This window comes from Sebastes umbrosus, chromosome 2 (assembly GCF_015220745.1).
Source record: "Sebastes umbrosus isolate fSebUmb1 chromosome 2, fSebUmb1.pri, whole genome shotgun sequence".
NCBI lineage: Eukaryota > Metazoa > Chordata > Actinopteri > Perciformes > Sebastidae > Sebastes > Sebastes umbrosus.
In genome coordinates, this window is record NC_051270.1 from 627,312 (window position 1) to 648,869 (window position 21,558).

At 43.2% G+C, this 21,558-nt stretch overlaps 1 protein-coding gene across 1 annotated transcript in view; it reads left to right on the plus strand.

Annotated features, from left to right (window-relative positions):
- The window catches only part of LOC119502680 (serine/threonine-protein kinase BRSK2-like), a 136,211-nt gene extending 115,975 nt beyond the window's left edge, over nt 1–20,236 (plus strand). The window contains 7 exon segments of the mRNA XM_037793755.1: nt 3,219–3,279; nt 7,152–7,359; nt 7,837–7,885; nt 8,245–8,368; nt 9,727–9,907; nt 10,278–10,367; nt 19,613–20,236. Coding sequence (XP_037649683.1) covers nt 3,219–3,279; nt 7,152–7,359; nt 7,837–7,885; nt 8,245–8,368; nt 9,727–9,907; nt 10,278–10,367; nt 19,613–19,791 — 892 coding nt within the window. The 3' untranslated portion in view covers nt 19,792–20,236.
- The last annotated feature ends 1,322 nt before the right edge of the window (nt 20,237–21,558 follow it).

The window sequence follows — 21,558 nt, forward strand, 5'->3', positions numbered from 1 at the left end:
GACCGTTGCTATGTACAATAGATCGTTGCTAAGTATAACAGACCGTTGCTATGTACAATAGATCGTTGCTACGTATAACAGACCGTTGCTATGTACAATAGATCGTTGCTACATATAACAGACCGTTGCTACATGTAACAGACGTTGCTATGTACAATAGACAGTTGCTACGTATAACAGACCGTTGCTATGTACAATAGATCGTTGCTAATATAACAGACCGTTGCTATGTACAATAGATCGTTGCTACATATAACAGACCGTTGTTATGTACAATAGATCGTTGCTACATATAACAGACCGTTGCTATGTACAATAGATCGTTGCTACGTATAACAGACCGTTGCTATGTACAATAGATCGTTTGCTACATATAACAGACCGTTGCTACATGTAACAGACCGTTGCTATGTACAATAGACAGTTGCTACGTATAACAGACCGTTGCTATGTACAATAGATCGTTGCTACATATAACAGACCGTTGCTATGTACAATAGATCGTTGCTACATATAACAGACCGTTGTTATGTACAATAGATCGTTGCTACATATAACAGACCGTTGCTATGTACAATAGATAGTTGCTATGTATAACAGACCGTTGCTATGGGCACAGTTCTGATGTCGGACTCTGGAGGACCGTTTTTGTGTCAAATTATTGATTTCTCCAGTAAGCAGCTGTGATAATTATCTCCACAAAGAAAGAAACTAGAAAAATAAGAGTCTCTCTGAGATGAAAACAAAGAATCATCCGCTGCATCATTAAACTGGTTTGGACGTGGACGGCGTTTACGTGAGTTATGATCATTTTCACTTTGTCAGTTTCTTCTCAGAGAAACACAAATGAGACTTTTACAACATGATGGTTTATTATGAGAAACAAGAAGAGAAGCAACGATAATGAAAATGATATTAGAGGAAGTAAATTAACCACCATCACCACGGAAACGTTGTCTCACACGACGACGACGACGACGATGCAGCTGTGAAAGCTAATTTAATGCCGGTGATGTCATCCCTCCTTTGTATGTGTGTGTGTGTGTGTGTGTGTGTGGATCTTCAAGCATATTTAATTATGATTTACTGTTTTCATTTTTCACTTCCAACAAAGCCAAATTGTCTTTGGGCAATTAAATCCCAACGTCTTCAAAGACATCAGCGGGCATGTTTGGTTTGCGGTAAAAGTGTGTGCGTGTGTGTGCGTGTGTGTGCGTGTGTGTGTGCGTGTGTGCGTGTGATCCAGAAAGAGACGAGAGGGAGATATGAAAAGTTAATGATACGTAAATGAAAAATGGAAAAGCTCATGAAGAGAAGAAAAGAGAAACCATGCTAATGAATTTTGCAGTGTGTGTGTGTGTGTGTGTGTGTGTGTGTGTGTGTGTGTGTGTTGTAATGCTGACATGTCTGAACTATCTATAGATATTGACTTAAAACCAGCATGTTGTTCATGTTGTTAGTAAATGCTAACAGGAATCTCTCCTTGTGTGACCAAATGTGTTAGCGATTCAAGCTCCCATCCTGTTGCAGCATCGTGGCTCTCTGGATGTCGGTGTCGGTTCTACATTTTCCAAACGATTGGATGATGTTCCCCAGAGGATGAATCTTAATGCATTTAGTCTTTTTATTATTATTTTATATCAGTCAAACATTCTCCTTCAGTTTTCATAATAGAACAAAATGTTAACATAGACATTAATCCAGTTTATAGCCGTCCCACACATACAGTACATACTGTATATATATAACCTTTATTTAACTAGGAAGTCACATTGAGATTAAAACCTCTTTTACAAGTGAGACGTAGGCCAGACTGGGTCAGATAGCAGCATCCAACACATAAAAAGACAACATTAAATCACGAGAGCATCAATAGGTACGACAATAACACATGACATCATCATACAGTGCATTAACAGGGCAGCATGTTGGTCATGTGTTTGCTATTTAATTGAAACTACTGCAGCTAGCAGTGACCACTTCCTTTATTCTGTGTTTAAAATCATTTAAGAGATAAGGGTCTCAAAAAAAAGAATAAAAAATATCAGAAATAAGGAGATACAAGAAGTATAAATTAATTTAATTTGCTCAGTTTTGATAAATACAGCAGCGGAGTTACCAGACTTTTAAAATCGTTCTGTTTTAGAAGAAGGTAGTCTGCTTTGTGGTGTTTTCACACCAAGAGCGGAGCGGACTTCTTGCACAGCGCGATTACATACAAAGTCAATGCAAAGAGGCGATTGGCACGAAAGACGCCAATGATGAAATATTTCAACTGGAGTGACAAATTCTTGTGACGCTGTGCCGCTAAAGCCTCTCAGCGTGAGATCGTCCTCCTCTCCTCACTGACGTCCTGACGTTGTTGAATCAGAAATGGAGGATAAATAAATCTAGTATGTGTCTGTGGTCACCCAGAGCTACGATAGTCCATCACATCTGTCCAGAGACCAGAAACCACAGACTGTCTGTGATCACCCAGAGCTACGATAGTCCATCACATCTGTCCAGAGACCAGAAACCACAGACTGTCTGTGGTCACCCAGAGCTACGGTAGTCCATAACATCTGTCCAGAGACCAGAAACCACAGACTGTCTGTGATCACCAGAGCTACGATAGTCCATCACATCTGTCCAGAGAGCAGAAACCACAGACTGTCTGTGATCACCCAGAGCTACGATAGTCCATCACATCTGTCCAGAGACCAGAAACCACAGACTGTCTGTGGTAGAAACCACAACGTCTCTAGATGACGTCATGTTGAGTGTTGATGGAGCAGCTGCATAGCCTGGCTCTGATCCATCCAGACTCCATTCAGAAAACAAGCATTTAAAAGTTGTCTGCTCGTCGTCATGGTAACAGACCTGACAAATTAAATCACACTACAATGTCATTATTTTGGGTTCATACCGCAGTAGCGACGTGTGGCTGCTAGATACTGTCAGTTCAGTGGCACTGTAATGGTTGATGGAGGAAAGAAAAGTTGTTGGTATCTATGGAGACAAGCTCCTCCTCCTTGAACACAGATGATACCGGCGGTCCAACTCGTGCGAGTAAAGCGAGGCGAAAATGTGCTTCTCTCTTGGGCAAGATAAAACATCAGAATGAGTTCCTCTCTCCGTCATCTGTCCTCGTTTCACTCACTTTTTCTCATCTTCAATCTGCTCTGAGAACAGTTGGATTTCTTGTGTATTGATTTTCTCCGTGTGTGTTTGTGTAGATCGCGGTCGATCAGCGGAGCGTCCTCTGGTCTGTCCACCAGTCCTCTCAGCAGTCCCAGGGTAAGTGTCTGTCACATTGGTTTTTCCACAATGCACCTCAGCGGCTGGCTGGCTGGCTCTGCTGGTATGTTGCTGCTCCGCTCACACACACACACACACACACACACACACACACACACACGAGACGTCCATTCACTCCCATCAGCAGCTCATTCACACACTGTGGACTTCATCATGAGTCTGTCTGATGTACAGCTGAGCCACGACGACGCTGAGAGAGATGAACACTGACTGTCGTATCAACATGTAGGTTTCTTAAAGGATAAGTAAAGACGTGACCAACATTAACTCCTGATCCATTAGCTCAGTGGTTCCCAACTATCTCCTACTTATATCTAAGAAAAGATGACGTCATCACCCAAACTTTAGAAATCCTCGAAACAAAACCCTCAATTTGAATAAAAAACGTGAATTTTTTAAATGATTACATCTCTCTGTTACCAATAAATGTTGACTTTTAATTTTATGAATATACGATTATGAAAAACACTTTCTTTAGCGAGAGTTCATCCTCTCGTCGAGGTCGCCGTTTGACCTCGCTGTGACCTCGCTGTGACCTCGCTCTTTAAGTCGGGGCTGTACTGTACGTCACACGGCTTTAGATGATGAAGTGGCGCCGGATCCATCGGAGGCCAAACACCGAACTCCAGATGAGATCCGGTGATTTAACGTCCATACAGAACAGATCGTCATGCAGCTGCTGCAGATAGTTGAAGAATGGATCATCACTCAGAGAGAAGTCTGCAGACTGCTGCTGCTGCTGAGACTAACAGGAAGGTCAACGGTGCAAATCAGCCTGCAGCTTCACGTGCAGCTTCTGTTTCAGTAAAGACCTGAAGGCAGTTTTTAAGCTCTCTGTTAAAGCATGCACAAACCTTTACTGTTAATGAATGTCATTGTTTTATTCTCCTCATCTGTTGTTTAAATTTATAAAGTAATGAGTAGAAGTCACCGGGCCTCATGCAACAACATTTTCCTTCCAGGTCAGGTTCACCGAACTCTCTCAACTGCACACTTTACTCTCCTAAATCGCTCGTTTCCGCCTCCTCTTCATGCATCACGTTCTCACTCCCAACTCGTCAAATAGCGCCGTTTGGTCAGCGCCCGCTCGGCATCGGAAACCGACGCACGGAGGCGCCCTTTAGCGACAGAATGTGACGAACCGGGCTTTCAACTAACTCCAATGTAAACCCATCCGCGGCGTTATTCCACCAGTGTTCGTGTCAAGTGTGAAACTAAAAGTAGCGTTGACACATTGAAGGTTGGCCCCTCCTCCTCCAGCAGATAAAAGCCGACCAAAGTTTCACTCTCGTTTGGAAAAGAGCTTTGTCTGCTTGGTGTTTCTCCTTCGCTATATTTGCGTTTTGTGTCCGCCATCTTCGTAGCTTCCTTTGGATGCGTGCTTACGATCTGACGCCTCTGGTCGCTACAGTTTGATAGAGGTTGACGCACAGAAACATCCCGAACACTGCAAAGTATAATATCCAGGCAGAAGGCTGCAGGGCCTCGGCAGATAAAGGCTAATTAGTTTCATTTTTTGTAACATATTAAAAAACAATATACTGTTGCACCTTAACTACTTATTGAACTACCGTGTCTATGTCTGTATAATAACTTGTATGACGCGTCCGGACCGTTGGTGAATGTAGTTGGTACCGAAGAGAAAATTCTAAATAGGAGAAAAATGAATGAACGCTACAGGCTGGTAGCTTTTTGAGCGGTTCTTGCATGAGGCTCGTTGAGGTAAAGAAGAATGGAGGATGTGATTCAGGTGTTAACGCTCTCGGTCCGAGGAGACGGACCGCTCTGCTGCTGCAGTCGGTCCGGCTGTGGGTTCACTGTGTTCTGACCCGTCTTATCAGATCTGATCTGCTCATTCATTCCACAGCATCGTGCATCAGCACTGTGCATGAACTCTGGCCGCTTTCCTCGGTGGAGGGTGAAGCTAAACCTGTTAGCTTTCGAGCTGGTTCACTTGCTGGTAATCAGGGATGCACGACGTATCGGACAGTAATCACCAAAACGTTCTGACTGAAAACATCCTGATTATAAAAGAACAGATTCTCTCTGTCTGTTGATTAGTTGGTTTTAGTTTCGCCTGTTAGATACACAGACACTTGTATTTCTCAAATGTCTGGGAAATCATTCAAGTCGTAGGAATTAACTTTAAAGCATCTTAAACTTTTTTTTAAATCTTCTACCTTTAAATTAAAAATAACTATTGCTCAGTTCAGCATACTCTGTAGCTGATTGAAGATAAATCAAAATACACATAGTGACACAGAACTATGGAGGACTGAACCTGCCATCAAAAAAAATGAACAAATAAATAAATATGCCATTAAATGTAGCAAAAATAATATTAAAAATAAATGTAGCCTTTAATTAATGGTAAAATGTGACATAAATTGATTAGTCTGTCAGTTGATTTATTTATCATAATATTAATTTATCTTAGTATTAATTACCTTATTTATTTACTCCTCTGTTTGATTTTCCCTTTTATTTATTTATGTATTTATTTTATTCATTTTTAAATTAATTATTTTTTTTTTTCATTTATTTATTTCACATTTATTTTATATTTATTTTTAAATGTATTTATTTATTTATTTCCCTTTCGATTTCACCCCCTTATTTATTTCTGTATTTTTTTCTTCATGCATTTCTGCCTCATTATGCAAATGAGGGGGCTGTCACTCAACCTGTGTCATCATGGGGTAAATTAAAGGGAAAATAAAACAGAAGAGTATATAAATAAGGCGATTAATACAAATATAAATTATTAATTAATGGCTCCATTTATTTTTTATATTGTTTTGTATTTATTTTTGTATGTATTTTTTTATTTATTTTTTTATTCATTTATTTTTTATTTTAGCAGGTTCCGTCCTCCATACAGAATAGTTAGTTTTATATTCAAGTAAATTCAGTAGTCCATGCAAAATAATTCCCTCCCTTGCATTTAATAGAAAATAATTTAAAAAGCGTTCCACCAAATTTCAGACAGAATACAAACTAAGATAAATCCGTGGTGAAGGTAATAAATGTGACATCGTTTAATGACTTTAATGTTAATAACACATTTCAGATCGCTGAACATAGACCGGATCTGTACCTGTAGTTGTTTGGTCTGATCGCGGTGCATCCCTCCTGTTGATGCGTCATGAATGCTCCACTGCTGCCTCCTGATTGGCTGATCACTGAGCTAATCGCATGTTCTGTTTTTCTTTCTTTCTTGCACTCTCACCACTTCCTGCCTGCTCCACCTCTCAACCCATCCGCCACGCTGCTCTTTTTATTTCCTGGTGTGTGGGTTTTTTGTTTTTTTAATGGGAATGAACCGTTATTGGTGTTCCTCCGGCCTCGCTTCCTCATTGGCTGGCTGCCGTCATGTGTCACGGTGCATGACCGATCGCAGCCCACCCGGCGGTTCTTCATCCCCCCCAGTCCCGGACCTGTGTCAGTCCCCCAACTGCAGCCCCACCCACTCCCCCGAGGTCCGCCTCAACGGGGTGGGGCCGCGCACGCCCAACTCCTACCACCCAAAGATGGGGTCCCCCCTCATGCACCCCCGCACGCAGACCCTCCCCGCCAAGCCCAAAATGTCCGAGAAGCCCCTGCAGACCACCAGGTCCAACCCGCTCCCCAACACGGCCCAGAGCCCACCACGCCCAAATCTGAGCCGTCCACGCCGTGCCAGCCTCTGGCCCCCTGCATCCCCAACAGCCCCCGGGTGAGACGCCACCCCCCCCCGCACCGTCCCGCCCAAGCTCTCCATCCCCCTCTCCCCCGTGCCTCCTATGTCGCCCCGCCGCCGCCACCTCCACCTCTACCCTGACCACAACGGCAAATCTGTCCCCATCACGCAGGTGACCCCCCACCCCTCCCCCAGAGGGAGTCCTCTCCCCACCCCCAAAGGCACCCCGGTGCACACGCCCAAGGACAGCCCGGCCGGCACGCCCAGCCCGACGCCGCCGCCCAGCCCCTCCATCGGGGGCATGCCCTGGAGGACACGCCTCAACTCCATCAAGAACAGCTTCCTGGGCTCGCCGCGCTTCCACCGCAGGAAAATGCAAGGTGTGGTGAGGGGGGGGGGGGGGGGTTTCAGAATAAAAGAGACTTAATTCAGATCAGATCTTTCTGATTTGATCCGGTTCTTATCTGTATCATAATGGGTTCATCAGAGAGAGTTTATTCTTGTAGCTCAGGGGGGGAATCATCAGTTAAGGATGTTTATCAGCTCACCTGCTGCCGGCCGCATCATCACAACCAGCAGCCTCAGGTCACATGATAAATATCTCATTACAGGAAGTGGAACATTTACCATTATTCTGCTTTAGTTTAGGTACTTTCACCGTCACTACTCTGTGAAATCCCTCCAGACAAACTGAGAGCAGATAATCTGGATTATTTACAGTATTGATTCAGTCTGAAATGGAACAGAAGCATCTTTAAGACCACAGTTTCTACAGATTACATGTGAAGACAGGAAGTCAGCGTTGATCACATCCCAGCAAACTAACGCTGCGACCTTTTGACCTCTGTTTTACACAGTTCCCACCCAGGAGGACATGTCCAGTCTGACTCCAGACTCCTCTCCAGAGTGAGTACCGCAGCACCTCACCAGAGTCGGGATAGAAAAAATGATGGTTCAACACATAATCCATAAACGGATATTTAAAGGGACAGTGTGTAGGATTTAGTGACATCATAGTGGTGTGGTTGCAGATTGCAACCAACTGAGTCCCTCTCCGCTCACTCCTCCCTTTCCAAGACTTTCTAAGCTAACGAAAACACAACGACTCTCAGTTCCAGCTGATTATACACTAATGAAAACACAGTTATGAATATTATATCATATGTCTTTCCTATTTCTTATTAAGATGTACATTTGAGATCATAGGATGCAGCATTACTGTAGCATGCTAGCATGTGAACCCCGCCGTGTCTCTCCTCCCGCAGACTGGCGAAGAAGTCGTGGTTCGGTAACTTCATCAACCTGGAGAAAGAGGAGCAGATCTTCATCGTGATCAGAGACAAACCGCTCAGCTCCATAAAGGCAGACATCGTCCACGCCTTCCTCTCCGTGAGTCTCCTCCTCCTCTTCTTCTGTTACTGTCTGGTGAAGCTTCTATCTGTCTGTCTGTGGTCTTTCCCTCTTTATGTTCAACACACTTTACTGGCTTCACTCTTCTCACTATATATACAGTATATATCATATTTATCAGTGTGTGTGTATAAACTGATCAGCCGTAACGTGATGACCACCTGCCTAATATTGAGTAGGTCCTCCTCCTGACCCGTGGAGGCCTGGACTCCTCTAGACCTCTGAAGGTCTGCTGTGGTATCTGGCACCAAGCCGTCAGTAGCAGATCCATTAAGTCCTGTATGAGTTGTGAGGTGAGGCCTCCGTGGATCGGACATCCCACAGATGCTCCATCGGATTGAGATCTGGAGACTCTGGAGGCCGAGTCATCACCTCCAACTCGTTGCCATCCACATGATGTAAAGAAAACGTGATTCATCAGACCGGGCCGCCTTCTTCCATCGCTCCGTGGTCCAGTTCTGATGCTCATTGTAGGCGCTTTTGGCGGTGGACACGGGTCAGCATGGGGCACCCTGACCGGTCTGCAACTACGCAGCTCCATACGCAACAAACTTCAATGCACTGTGCGTTCTGACATCTTTCTATCAGAACCAGCATGAACTGTTTCATCAGTTTGAGCTCCAGTAGCTCTTCTATTGGATCAGACCACACGGGCCAGCCTTCACTCCCCACGTGCATCAACGAGCCTCGGGTCTGACCCTGTCGCTGGTTCACGGTTCTCCTTTCTTGGACCACTTTTGGTAGATCCTGACCACTGTAGACGGGAACATCCCACAAGAGCTGCAGTTCTGGAGATGCTCTGACCCGGTCGTCTAGCCAGCACTATCTGGCCCTTGTCAAAGTCGCTTACATCCTTACACTGGCCCATTTTTTTCTGCTTCCAACACAAAGTTCAAAATGTTCACTTGCTGTCTAAATTTCCCCACCTCCCCCCACTGCCAGGTGCCATGGTAACCAGATAATCAATGTTATTCACTTCACCTGTCGGTGGTCTGAATGTTATGGCTGATCAGTGTATATATGTGTGTGTGTGTGTGTGTGTGTGTGTGTGTGTGTGTGTGTGTGTGTGTGTGTGTGTGTGTGTGTTAGAGGGACGGCAGCGTCGTGTGCAGCCGTCTGTTCACGTCGACTCCGGCGCTGACGCTGCAGAACACCGTGACGTGTTCAAATGTTTCAGATGTTCCACCGTCTCCGTCTGCTGCTGTGTCTCTTCCTCTCTTGTCCTCTCTCGTCCTCTCTCGTCGCTGCCGTCTCATCTCAGGCAGAAGTTGTTTGTCTGTGTTGCTGCTGACTCAGAGTCTTCCTCCCCTCCTCCCTCCTCTTCCTCTCTCTCTCAGATCCCCAGTCTGAGCCACAGCGTCATCTCTCAGACCAGCTTCCGGGCGGAGTACAAGTCCACGGCCGGCCCGACGGTGTTCCAGAAGCCGGTGAAGTTCCAGGTGGACATCACCTACACGGAGAGCACCAGCGCCACCAAGGACAACGGCATCTACTCCGTCACCTTCACCCTGCTCTCAGGTAGACACAGCAACCTGCAGCCTTCACCCTGCTCTCAGGTAGACAGAGCAGCCTTCACCCTGCTCTCAGGTAGACACAGCAGCCTTCACCCTGCTCTCAGGTAGACACAGCAGCCTTCACCCTGCTCTCAGGTAGACACAGCAGCCTTCACCCTGCTCTCAGGTAGACACAGCAGCCTTCACCCTGCTCTCAGGTAGACATCATTAACGAGGGTCTTTAGGCTCAGAGAAGTACTCGTATCGGTACTCGGTATCGGCGAGTACTCAAATGTAAGTACTTGTACTCGGTGTGATTTAAAGTGGTATCGGTGAATCTCTACCTGACAACAGCTGATGGAACCTGACGGAGCTAACCTCTGTTTCCTCTTCAGGTCCCAGCCGGCGTTTCAAGCGCGTGGTGGAGACCATCCAGGCCCAGCTGCTCAGCTCCGACCAGCCCGGCATGCAGCCCCAGATATCTGGTAAGTGGAGTCCTTCGTCACCCCCAACCTTCCTCCTCCTCCTCCTCCTCCTCACAGCCTCCCTCCCTCCCGGCATCCTGGCACTCCTCACAGCACAGCGGCCCACCTCGCCTCGGACCCGCTCGGCTCAGCTCGGCTCCGCTTTTAGCACACGGCATCTCCACGTGCATGCCCTGCCACATACCATGGCGTGCACACACACACACACACACACACACACACACATATACATACACACACACACATACATACAGGAGATGGTAGCGTTGTTCAGTGAGCTCCAGATGTGTATTTCCAGGGCTGATGATGGTACTCAGGAGCTTAACGAAGCCTCGTCAGCTCGGCTCTCACTCGGCATCTCACTCACAGCAGACAGATGTTGACACAGCTGTGACATCATGTGGCTTATCGTCTGAAAGAGGGCAGATTTCAGGATTCATTCTTACTTTCTTTAGTGTTGCACAAACACATCGGAACAACGTCTGTGAGATCTTCTGTGATGTGATTGGATATTCTGGGCTGCCTATATCGATCGATAGATGGATGGATTATAGAAATATGGAAGAAAAGAAAGAGTGACTGTGGTTTCTCCAGTCGTCCTTCGTTAGTTCTGTCTGTTAGTGTTGCTGTTGTTGTATCTGTGGTTATTTCCTTGATAATGGTCCCCTCTGGTGGTGAAGCTTAGTAACTACAACACACACACACACACACACACACACAGCTGCCTGCTGAGTACTGAGGTGTTACTGGGAGAGAACCAGTATCCCCTGCTCAGCTCCCACTACAGGATACTAGACTACTTTATCAGATAGTTTGGATTTTTCTTCACATAGATTAGCAGTGATTTAATCCAGATTTTGGCTCCAAAACAACAAATCCAGCAGCAGATTAGAGCCCTAACGTCTCATTGTTGTTGAGGAAGGAGCGCTTAGTTAAGAACGTCTATCAATAAGAAGTGAAAGTCAATTGTTTGTTTCGATTCCACCATTTTGGACTGAAAGCGACTACCAGACACCAGTAAAACGTCCGCCTACAAAGAGCCGTACAAAAGTGAAACTATATTATTTCTATTCTACTGTCATGATTTTATTGTCTCTACCGAAATGTCCTGTGTTGAACATACAAATATTATAAATATGCACACTATTATAATTATTTACTTCTAATTTAAACAAAACAGATAATAGTAATAACGCCCAGGAGTCGCTGTGTAGATGGTCAATATGTGCATCGTGTTTACTCTGATCTTTAACGTCGGGTGGCGGTGTGTCGCCTCTCCGGTCCAGCTTTTTCTGCAGGGCTGAGGGGGTCTTCCTGGCGCCGCTGTGCCACGCTCACCGGCTGTGACCGCTCCGTCCTCCTCACGGCAATTACCTCATTAACGTTATGGTTCTCTTATAGCGTCGGGTTTAAATCTGAAATATTGCCAAATCAGGCGCTTTTCGCTTTTCGCTTCGACACTAAATCCTTCGCCATCGTCTCGTCCGTCAACTCTCTCTTGTCCCGGGATGTGAAATCTGACTCCTGCTGCTCTGAGCTGAGACTCCGTACGGAGCAGACACTTTCACTTTCAGCCTGTAGCGTCCGTCGTCCGACTATCTTTTGATAACACGTGGTAGATACTAAACTAAACAGGTTTTATTTCTGTAAAAAAAAGAAAACAGCAAAACGACGGAACCAGACTCGACAGGAGGCCGTGCACTGTGTAGTTAAAGAGTTTAGCCTTCGAGCAAAAAGAAAAGATCCTGCAGATCGTGAAGTTCCCTACAACCCGCTAACCCCTCTTAGCTCCATTAGCTGCTGCTCTTTTGTGTTTTGTCAGCCATCGACCAGCTGGAAGATCTCCATCTACAGGATTCACTCTAGCTAACCTCCAGAAGTCCAAACTATCTACTTTAACTCCACTGAGCCAGCAGCACCAGTCTGACCAGTCACTGCCACAGATGGGAACTGTTATCAGGCGCTGTATGATGCACAACCTCAGTCACCTTCACCGTGTAGATGTGCCGATAACCCACATCTCTATCTCTCTATCTATCTATCTGTGATCTACCTCTCTGGCCTGCCTCTCCATGCCTCCCTGCTTCGTTCCATCCACAGCTTTACTCTAACGCCACCTGGATGGACTGAATGACTCGCATGCCGAATGACACGCCGACCCAGAACCACGCACACACCGTCTGGCCCCCCCTTAGACTCGGTACTGGGATAAAACCAGTCGAGCTGAGCCAGACGCTGTCGAGCCAGACTGTGTGTGTGTGTGTGCGTGCTGATGGTTCTGGGTGCGCTGCCATTCACACACACACACACACTACTGTGTGTTTCCTGACGCACTAAAATGAAAGCATGCTCTCTCTCTACTGTCTCCAGCCAGCAAACAAACAGTGTGTGTTTGTGTTTGCTGATCTCTTTGATATTCTGCATGTGTTGGATGAAACTGAAACACCTAACAGATCTACTGACATGAACCTGATGTGTTGGCTCATACGTATGTGTAAGGTTCTACTTGTGTGGATGCAGTAGCAGATGGATTTTAAAGGTTGTTGTCTGCCACGGTGAATGTTCAGCCTGATTCTCACAGTCAAAAACATCCGTCTGTATCCAGGACTCCTGCTGGTCGTGTGCATCGATACCGTTACCCCAAATGCTAATATCTGGATTCTCAGATCCAAAGCCTTCTAGTCAAATACAGTAAATGTGAGAACCGGCCCACGTTTGGTATTTCTATTTGTTTAGACCACAAAGAAAGTGAACTTTTAGGCTCGTGCAACTAGGGCTGGGACTATACGCTGAGACTCTACCGATTTGATAACATCACGATACTTGGGTGACGATTCGATATTACGATTTCTTTTTAACTTTTTTAACTCTAGACCATGAAGGGAACAAGATGAATCACACACTTCTAGGGACTTTTACTTTGTAAAATCTCTAAATGAATCCAGTAAAATGTTTGATTTTCAGCATATATGTAGTCAGAGATGTCCTGAAGTCAAATATATCAGGATCATTGTCAGGAATTATTGATTATCCAGCAACCCAGAAATCAAAGAATGAAGACATTTTCCTCACAGATTAGTGGGATTCTCTTTTTAATTTGTAATGTTTTATACTTCTGGTGAATATAATCCATCAATCTTATTTCTATAGATGTATTTAGTATCTACAGTTCCCTTTGTTAAAACCTTATTTTGAAAAGCTAATGTAGTCCACGTGTCTATTTCCTGTAACTTCTCCAAGGTGGTCTCTAGCTCTCCCGTCAGCTCCGTTCTCTTTATCCATCCATGGTCAGCTCCATCGGGGCCGTTTCAATGCAGAGAACACAAACGTCAGTATCTGGGTGCTCTACAGTCGTAGCATCGGCCCATTTGACCACGGAGACGAGAGCGACGGCCGACTCCACCGCCACGTTACCGCCATACTATAACGTTTCCTTTTTTTGACGTTTTGCAGACATTTTTCTGCCTTTTTTGCCCTTTTTTCTGACATATTTCAGACTTTTATTTGGACTTATTTCAGCCTCTTTTTTTTTGCCTTTTTCGGACATATTTCGGACATACTTTGGCGTTTTTTCGGATATATTTTGGCTTTCTTTCTGACTTATTTCAGCCTTTGTTCTGACTCATTTTCTGACATATTTGGGGCTTTCTTTTAGAAGTTAGCATGCAGCTTTAGCCGTGATGTCTAGTTCTGCTTTGTGTGAAACCCAAAGTGTTTCCATCCTTTACTGGATGTGTAGTGTTTACCACGCTGGATTTAACGTGTGAGGGTACAAATCGTATCCATGCAGACCCTTCAACGTTTTATACTTTGTTCTTTTGGCAGAAGAAAAGTCTGAAATATGTCCTAAAAAATTCCAAAATGTTCTAAAAATGTCCGAAAATCTGTCTCTGAAAAAGCTGAAGAAAGGCTGACGTATATATCCAAAAAAAATGCCTAAAATGTCTGAACAAATGTGTGAAAAATGTCCAACAAAAGTTCTGAAAAATGTCCAAAAAATTTACCAAAGTAGGCGGAAGATAGGCGGAAGAAAAGTCTAACAGATATCCGAAAAAAAGCTGATAAATGCTGAAAAATGTTTCGGAAAATAAGTAAAAAAAAAATGTCTGAAAGCCCACAAAAAGGCAGAAAAAAGTTGAAGAAAGGTCGGGACATACATCCAAAAAAACTTCCATTTTGGCTCGCTGAGGTTTGTTTTGTTTGACGGATACGGAAGCGGATATGACGTCACGTTACTCAGACTACAACAATAAAAGCGGGTAACTTCCTTCTACCTCCCCATAGGACTCAGATGAAGCAGATATATCAATTCTGGCATAAAAAAATCGCGATACCTAGTTGAATCAATTACTTTTCCCACCCCTAACAAATATAATATAATCTATTAATTTTGTGGTAGTTTATTGACGCAGACATTTTTGTCCTCAAAGAACCTACTGTGCAGGATTCTTTCAACATAAAGGTAGTCAGTAGTACTTCCAGGAAAAAACAGGAATTTGGTCAAACGAGCTGAACATTCACCGTGTCGGCAGTTAACCTTTTAAACTCCAGAAGAAGTAGTGATGTATCAGCCGGCGTTGCCTGCTGATGTTTGATGTCAGCTGACTGATGATGATAATGATGATGATGACGATGATGACCGCGTGGGCCTCAGTGAGTCGGTGGGTGTTTCTGAGACACTGTCCTCTGCTCTCAGATGGCTCTCAGCCGCTCAGCATCTTTGCCTGGTAAATCCTCCAAGCGTGGTAAGACCCAGATGCGGACCGGGAGCTCCCGGCAAAAAACACCTTAACTCTGGCTTTTAACACACACTGGCAACGTGGTGGAGGCCTGCACCAACACACCTGTCTGCACTAACACCAGCGTGTCTGTGTGTCTGTGTGTGAGAGCTAAAAGAAAATATATCTATTTCACCTTAAACAAGTCATATTAGAGTATTGATAGTGTCATCACACCACAGACGCCACCATTAATATGGTAACATGAGCCGCTGAAAAAACGCATGTATGTATCTTCAGGACCTTCGTCTGGATCATACTGACGTATGAGCACTAGTTGAGGCACAACAAAATTCAGATGGCGGCTAAATTTGTGACTTTAATATCAGAGGATTCTGAGTTTTTTTCTTGCAAATTTATGATTTATAATCTCAGGACAATATTCAAGTTTTTTTTTCTCTCGTAAATGTGCGCCTTTATTCTCAGAAATTCAGATTTTTTTCTCTGAATAATACCCCCAACCCCCGGCTCCGTCATTTTTTAAGCCTCTGCACCAGTTTCAGCTGTAGCCGGAGGTGTTATGTTTTGCAGGATAATAACAAGTTTTCTCAGGAACACCTGGAGGAATGTCTTCAAATTTGGCAGAAATGTACAACACACATACTGTACTCTGACCTTTAATGACTTTGTTTTTTACTTTCATGACTTTTTTATGACATACTAACAGGGTCTGAAATTAGCACCCGCCACCCGCCAAATGCGGGCAGTGGGGGGCGTGAAATCATCAGGACATCCGCCACTTTGGCAGACAGGAAAACGCTAGAGATGGGAATAAAGAACTGTAGTTTTCTGATTTCTTAGCATCTCATGCCTCCGTGACCATCGATTCCTCTGTATTGATGCTTTCCAACAGTTACGCTGCACAATGAATCATACGCACGCTGTATCATGTTTCAGTTTTGTTTTGGACCCGAGACACGGCGGAGAGAAAAAAAAAGCTCTCAACAGCATGGCGCTACTAAACCTGAGGGGGCGTATCCTATTTTCTCCCTGATAAAGCGACACTGTGAACAACAAACCTGTTTTAAAATCAGCAGGAGGAGAGTAGTAACGTTAGCTGTTAGCAGCCGTTAGCAGCAACAGTCCTGACTGTTAAATAACGGAGATACCAACGTTAACGGAGGTGCCCATCGAGTTATTATTATGAGACGTTCACAGTCTGCTCAGGAAAAATTACTATTGGGCGAGGTAAATTACAACGTTATCATGATGCGTTCAACTGTAATGTCATAAAATGTAGTTTTTTTGGTGAGAAACTGAATAAATCCAGTTGTTTGAAGGAGAGTGTCACATCAATATAAAATAGATATTAGAGAGAATTATGACCTGTTAACTATAACAACTTACCAGGATTTTTTCTTAATCAAAGCAAATATTAGATAATCATAATCACTTAAAATTGTGTTTTTATGAAATAACCGCTATAGATGACAATAACAAAGTACAGTACTGTGTACACTAGCCTCCCTCCACGGTGTAATTCCAACACTGTAATTTACCGTGTATATAATGTTTTTTATGTAAAATATATTTGATCATTGAATGACATCAGATCTAAAATGTTATTCCTTCATTTAGCACAGAGATTTCAAAAGTGGCAGATAAAAAACAATACGTGTCTGTTACATTGACAGGAAGTGAAGAAAGTTAATTTGCAGGACCCTGCATACTATACCTTAACTTAATTATACCTGACTTTATATTACTTTTTCCAACATACTATGAGTGTCGATATACTATTACTACGACTTTTCATGTTTTTTTATTACATAATATATTATGACTTTTTTCATGACAAGATATTTTTTTATTACCTCCTAGTTGACGAAAAATAAAACACAAATAATGTCCACCACCTAAAACACAGCTCTTCTTGGTTTTAGTTGGAGGCCTTGTGACTTGTAAGAAGCAGCTTCTTATTTTCAGGTATTAAGGAAGATTCATTGTTAATATCTCAGTCTGCAGACTAAATGACTCAGTAAGATGTGCATATCTCAGTGTGTGAATGTGTGTGTAGCTCCTAACTGACTACTGAGTAACCCCCCCCTCTGCATGGTAATGCTTGATACCGGGTTGTTCCCGCCCTCCTCGTGAACTTTCCATATTTTAAAATCACTGGAACAACAATATCAGTACACCAGAAATGTCACACGTCACCAGTGTTTGTTGAAGAGGAATAATGGTAAGTTATTATTCACAACACGTCTGATTTATTACTACAAAACAAAACTGAGAGTTAATCACTGTTTGACTAACCTCGGCAATGATAAGTGTATAATGTGCGTTGCTGTGGCTGTATTGTTGCATGTTTTAATTCACTCATGACGTTTTAAAGCATTGACCAGAGAACCTTTTGTTCTTAACAGATGGATGTTTGGATGTTGTTGTGATGGATGTGATATGATGGAGAGTTAAGGGAGCGCTGGAAGACATTCCTACACAGAGAACCGTCTGGAGAAGAGAGCACAAACTGTGAAATACAGAATGCATTTTTTTCTTTTTTTAAAAAAAGACAATTTGCTAATTTAATAACATTTAACGGAGAGCACGGTTAATTCTGATTTGCTCTGTAAAGGTTTAAAAAGCCTCCTGCCTCTTCATCACTGTTTCTCTGGTACTGAATATAACTGAACTTGTCTTCCAGGGCTCCCGTTAGCTCTCCAGCTCAGCAGGAGGAACTGAGACTCTGAAGCCAACGGCTGACCTCATTGACACGGATAATCATATTAATATAAATATAAATATCTCAGCCCTTAAAACAAATATAAATTAAGATGTGACATTATCTCACCCTGTATCCTTTTGGTGCCACCTCCCGTCCTCTGGCCTGAAACAACTTTCCTTTCTCCTTTTACCACTTTTTTTTTTCCGACATACTATACTGTGACTTTTTTTACCACTTTTTTACGACTTTTTTCACGACTTTTTTCAACATATTATACTATGACTTTTTCACGACCTTTTTTCGGCATACTATACTATGACTTTTTTTTACAACTTTTTTCGACATACTATACTATGACCTTTTTACGACTTTTTTTCGACAACTATACTATGACTTTTTTTACGACTTTTTTACGACTTTTTTCACATATATACTATGACTTTTTTTTACGATTTTTTCGAACATACTATACTATGACTTTTTTTTACGACTTTTTTGCGACTTTTTTCGACATACTATACTATGACTTTTTTTACGACTTTTCTTCGACATATATACTTTGACTTTTGTACAACTTTTTTTCAACATACTATACTATGACTTTTTTACGACTTTTTTCGACATACTATACTTGACTTTTTTTTTACGACTTTTTTACGACTTTTTTCGACACACGATACTGTGACTTTTTCACAAACCTTTTTTCAACATATTATACTATGACTTTTTCACGACTTTTTTTCGACATACTATACGATGACCTTTTTACGACTTTTTCACGACTTTTTTTCAACATAATATACTATGACTTTTTTTTACGACTTTTTTTGCGACTTTTTTCGACATACTATACTATGACTTTTTTTTACGACTTTTTTGCGACTTTTTCGACATACTATTACTATGACTTTTTTTTTACGACTTTTTTCGACATAATATACTTTGACTTCTTGTACAACTTTTTTCAACATACTATACTATGACTTTTTTTACGACTTTTTCGATCATACTCTTAGAAAAATAAATATTTGAGACGTGGACGTTATCCTAACCTGTCTCCTTCCTCCGGCCTGATCAACCCTCCAAACCTCTCCTCTGCTAAAGAGTCTCCTTTTCTCCAGCTCCACTCCTCCTCTCATCCCTCCATCACTCCTCCTCCTCCTCATGTTAACCCCATTGCCTCATCTGTTGTTGTTCTCTCTCTCTCTCCTCTTCTCTTCTCTCCTCTCTCTCTGTTTTTTCTTTTTTCTCCCCGTCTGTGTAGGCAGCCCGTTGAGTCACTTCTTTGACGTAATTAAACAGCTTTTTTCAGACGAGAAGAACATCCAAGCGTCCCACGCCCCCGGCGCCCCCCGCCACGCCTAGCTCCCCGCCAAGCATGCCCCCAGCAGCAAGCCCAACCAGCCCCCGCCCAATGACTCTAAATGCCCCCCCGGCAAAGACAAAACAACGACGGGCCGCCAGCAACAGGACACAGGAACAACCTTAAGGAGCGGTAGCTGTGCATGACCTAGAGAAAGAAAAGCAGTTATCAGGTCATTAAAAGGACAGAGGAGCGCTGCTAACTTTGCCCTTTAGTCACGAGTGGAAACAAAAAAAAAATCTACTTTTGCCTATAAATTTTGTACCTGTATAATGGGAATGGCTATTTCAGTTTAAAAGTTGATCAGTATTTTTCCAATAAGTAGCCAAATGTAGCTTTGTTGTCCCTACCTTCTGTCCCTCTCTGTGTCTCGGGGTCTCTTCGGTGGGTGTCTGTCCTCCTCACATGTGTGATGGCTTGACTTTGTCTCTGCCACCAGGGATCATCCATAATAACTATTACCCTCGGCGGCTCTTCGAGACCGGCCGACAGCGGCCCGCTCGCGGCCCGCCGCGCCAAGAGAAGAAAAGACAGAGGAACCCCTTCCTTTTCCCTCCCCCACTTCACTTCACTTTCCCCCCTCCCTCTTCGAGTCCCTTCTACCGGCCGCATCAGTAGAGTCCACTTCACCCCACCAGACCAAACATAGAGACATCTCGAGGAGTTGTAAAAGAAAAAAAGCCTTAAGGACAGTGATGTTTGTCTCCACACACATCCCCCTCTCTCTCTCTTTCTTCTAATTCTCCCACATGTACATAAAAACACACATACTGTACGTACTCCTCAACACAAACTGCTCTGCGGGATGTAATGACTCGCTGACAAACAGGAAGCGGTTGGAAGAAGCGGAGACGGACAGACGGGCGGCCGGACGGATGAACGCTGGCTGGATTGTAATTCTTTTTAATGTCGTCTTTCTTTGTGAACGGCATGGATTTCTGTAAAAAATGGGTAAAAGGTTGCCCATTAAAGTATAGACATGGTTGGGGGGGGGGAGGTGATATTACATAAATGAATGATCTATTCTGTTGTAAGACGTAAATAATGTTCCGTATGTACAAAACGTGTAGTCGTGACATTATGTTTTAGAGTTGTGTTGCCATATTTAGTTTGTTTTTGTGCAGGCCCCGGTCACACCAGCGATCACAGCGACGGTGAAATCCATTCATTCCAATGGAATCGCTGCGATCGGTGGATTCACAAGGCGTCGTTGACCGATAACAAACAGTCTTGACGGATCTGATCTTTGAGGGAACGCAGAGCTGCAGAGTCCAAACTGGAGGTTAGCTATCGTAGCTTGTTAGCAGAGGACTGTTTGTGTAGACGGTATGAGACGGGACATCGATGGTTGTAGGGCTGAACCGAATAGTTTGAAACTTCATTCATAACATTCAAATTCAAATCAACATTCGAATGCTGCGCAGCGTTCTTTTTTTTTTCCGTCATTCTGTTTAAAGCCGGTATTTCAACACAGTTGTCAGATAAATCGACGGGAGTTACCAGGGCCATGTTCAGGGAAAAAAACAAATGGAGATTTCGAGATAAAGTCATAAATATTACAATAAAATTATGACTTATTCCCGTAATATTACAACTTTTTTTACGTAAAGTTAGACTTTATTCTTCATATTACAACTTTTTTTTCTCGTAAAGTTATGACTTTATTCTTGTAATAATACAACTTTTGTTTTTGAAATAGTATGACTTTATTCTCGAAATCTCCGGGTTGTTTTTTTTTTCCTCAATGTGGCCCTAATACTCCATCGTAGATAAAGATACTCTACACTAACACTAATATTGATATGGTAGTGAACTGTTTGTAGACTTAGATTCTTGTGGCGGCTGCGTAGGATTGTTCAAAACATTTCAATAACCTCCAGAGCGTTCGTAGTTCAATCAATCCATATTTGTGGCATTAGCCTTTCAAAAGCAACGTTTTCACTTCACTAAAGAAACGGTTTTGAGTGAGGATTTTGTTCAAGGTGTTAGTTTTTTAGGGTGATAAAATATGATGACAGCTATTCAAAAACTTCAACAGAAGCTTTGAATGTAAAGAAAGACATCCGGTACAGCCCTAGATGGTATGAATGTGAACCTCACGCCTCAATAACCGTTTTTAGAATAAAAACATTTCAAAGATGGCAGCTCAGTACAGAGAAACTAGAACGAAGCTCCGCGATATATCGAGGCTGATAACGCTAACATGTTCCAGCTGGCTAGCGTTGTTAGCGTTTAGCACATGTCGCTGTGCCACTCCGGTGTGACCCCGGCCCCTCGACGATGAAATGTCCCCTTTTTCCTTTTGCACTTTTGACAAGTGAGTCAGATTCTGGGTTCAGTTACAAAAAAGTCATTTTATCATTATAATTTTTTACAATATTGAAA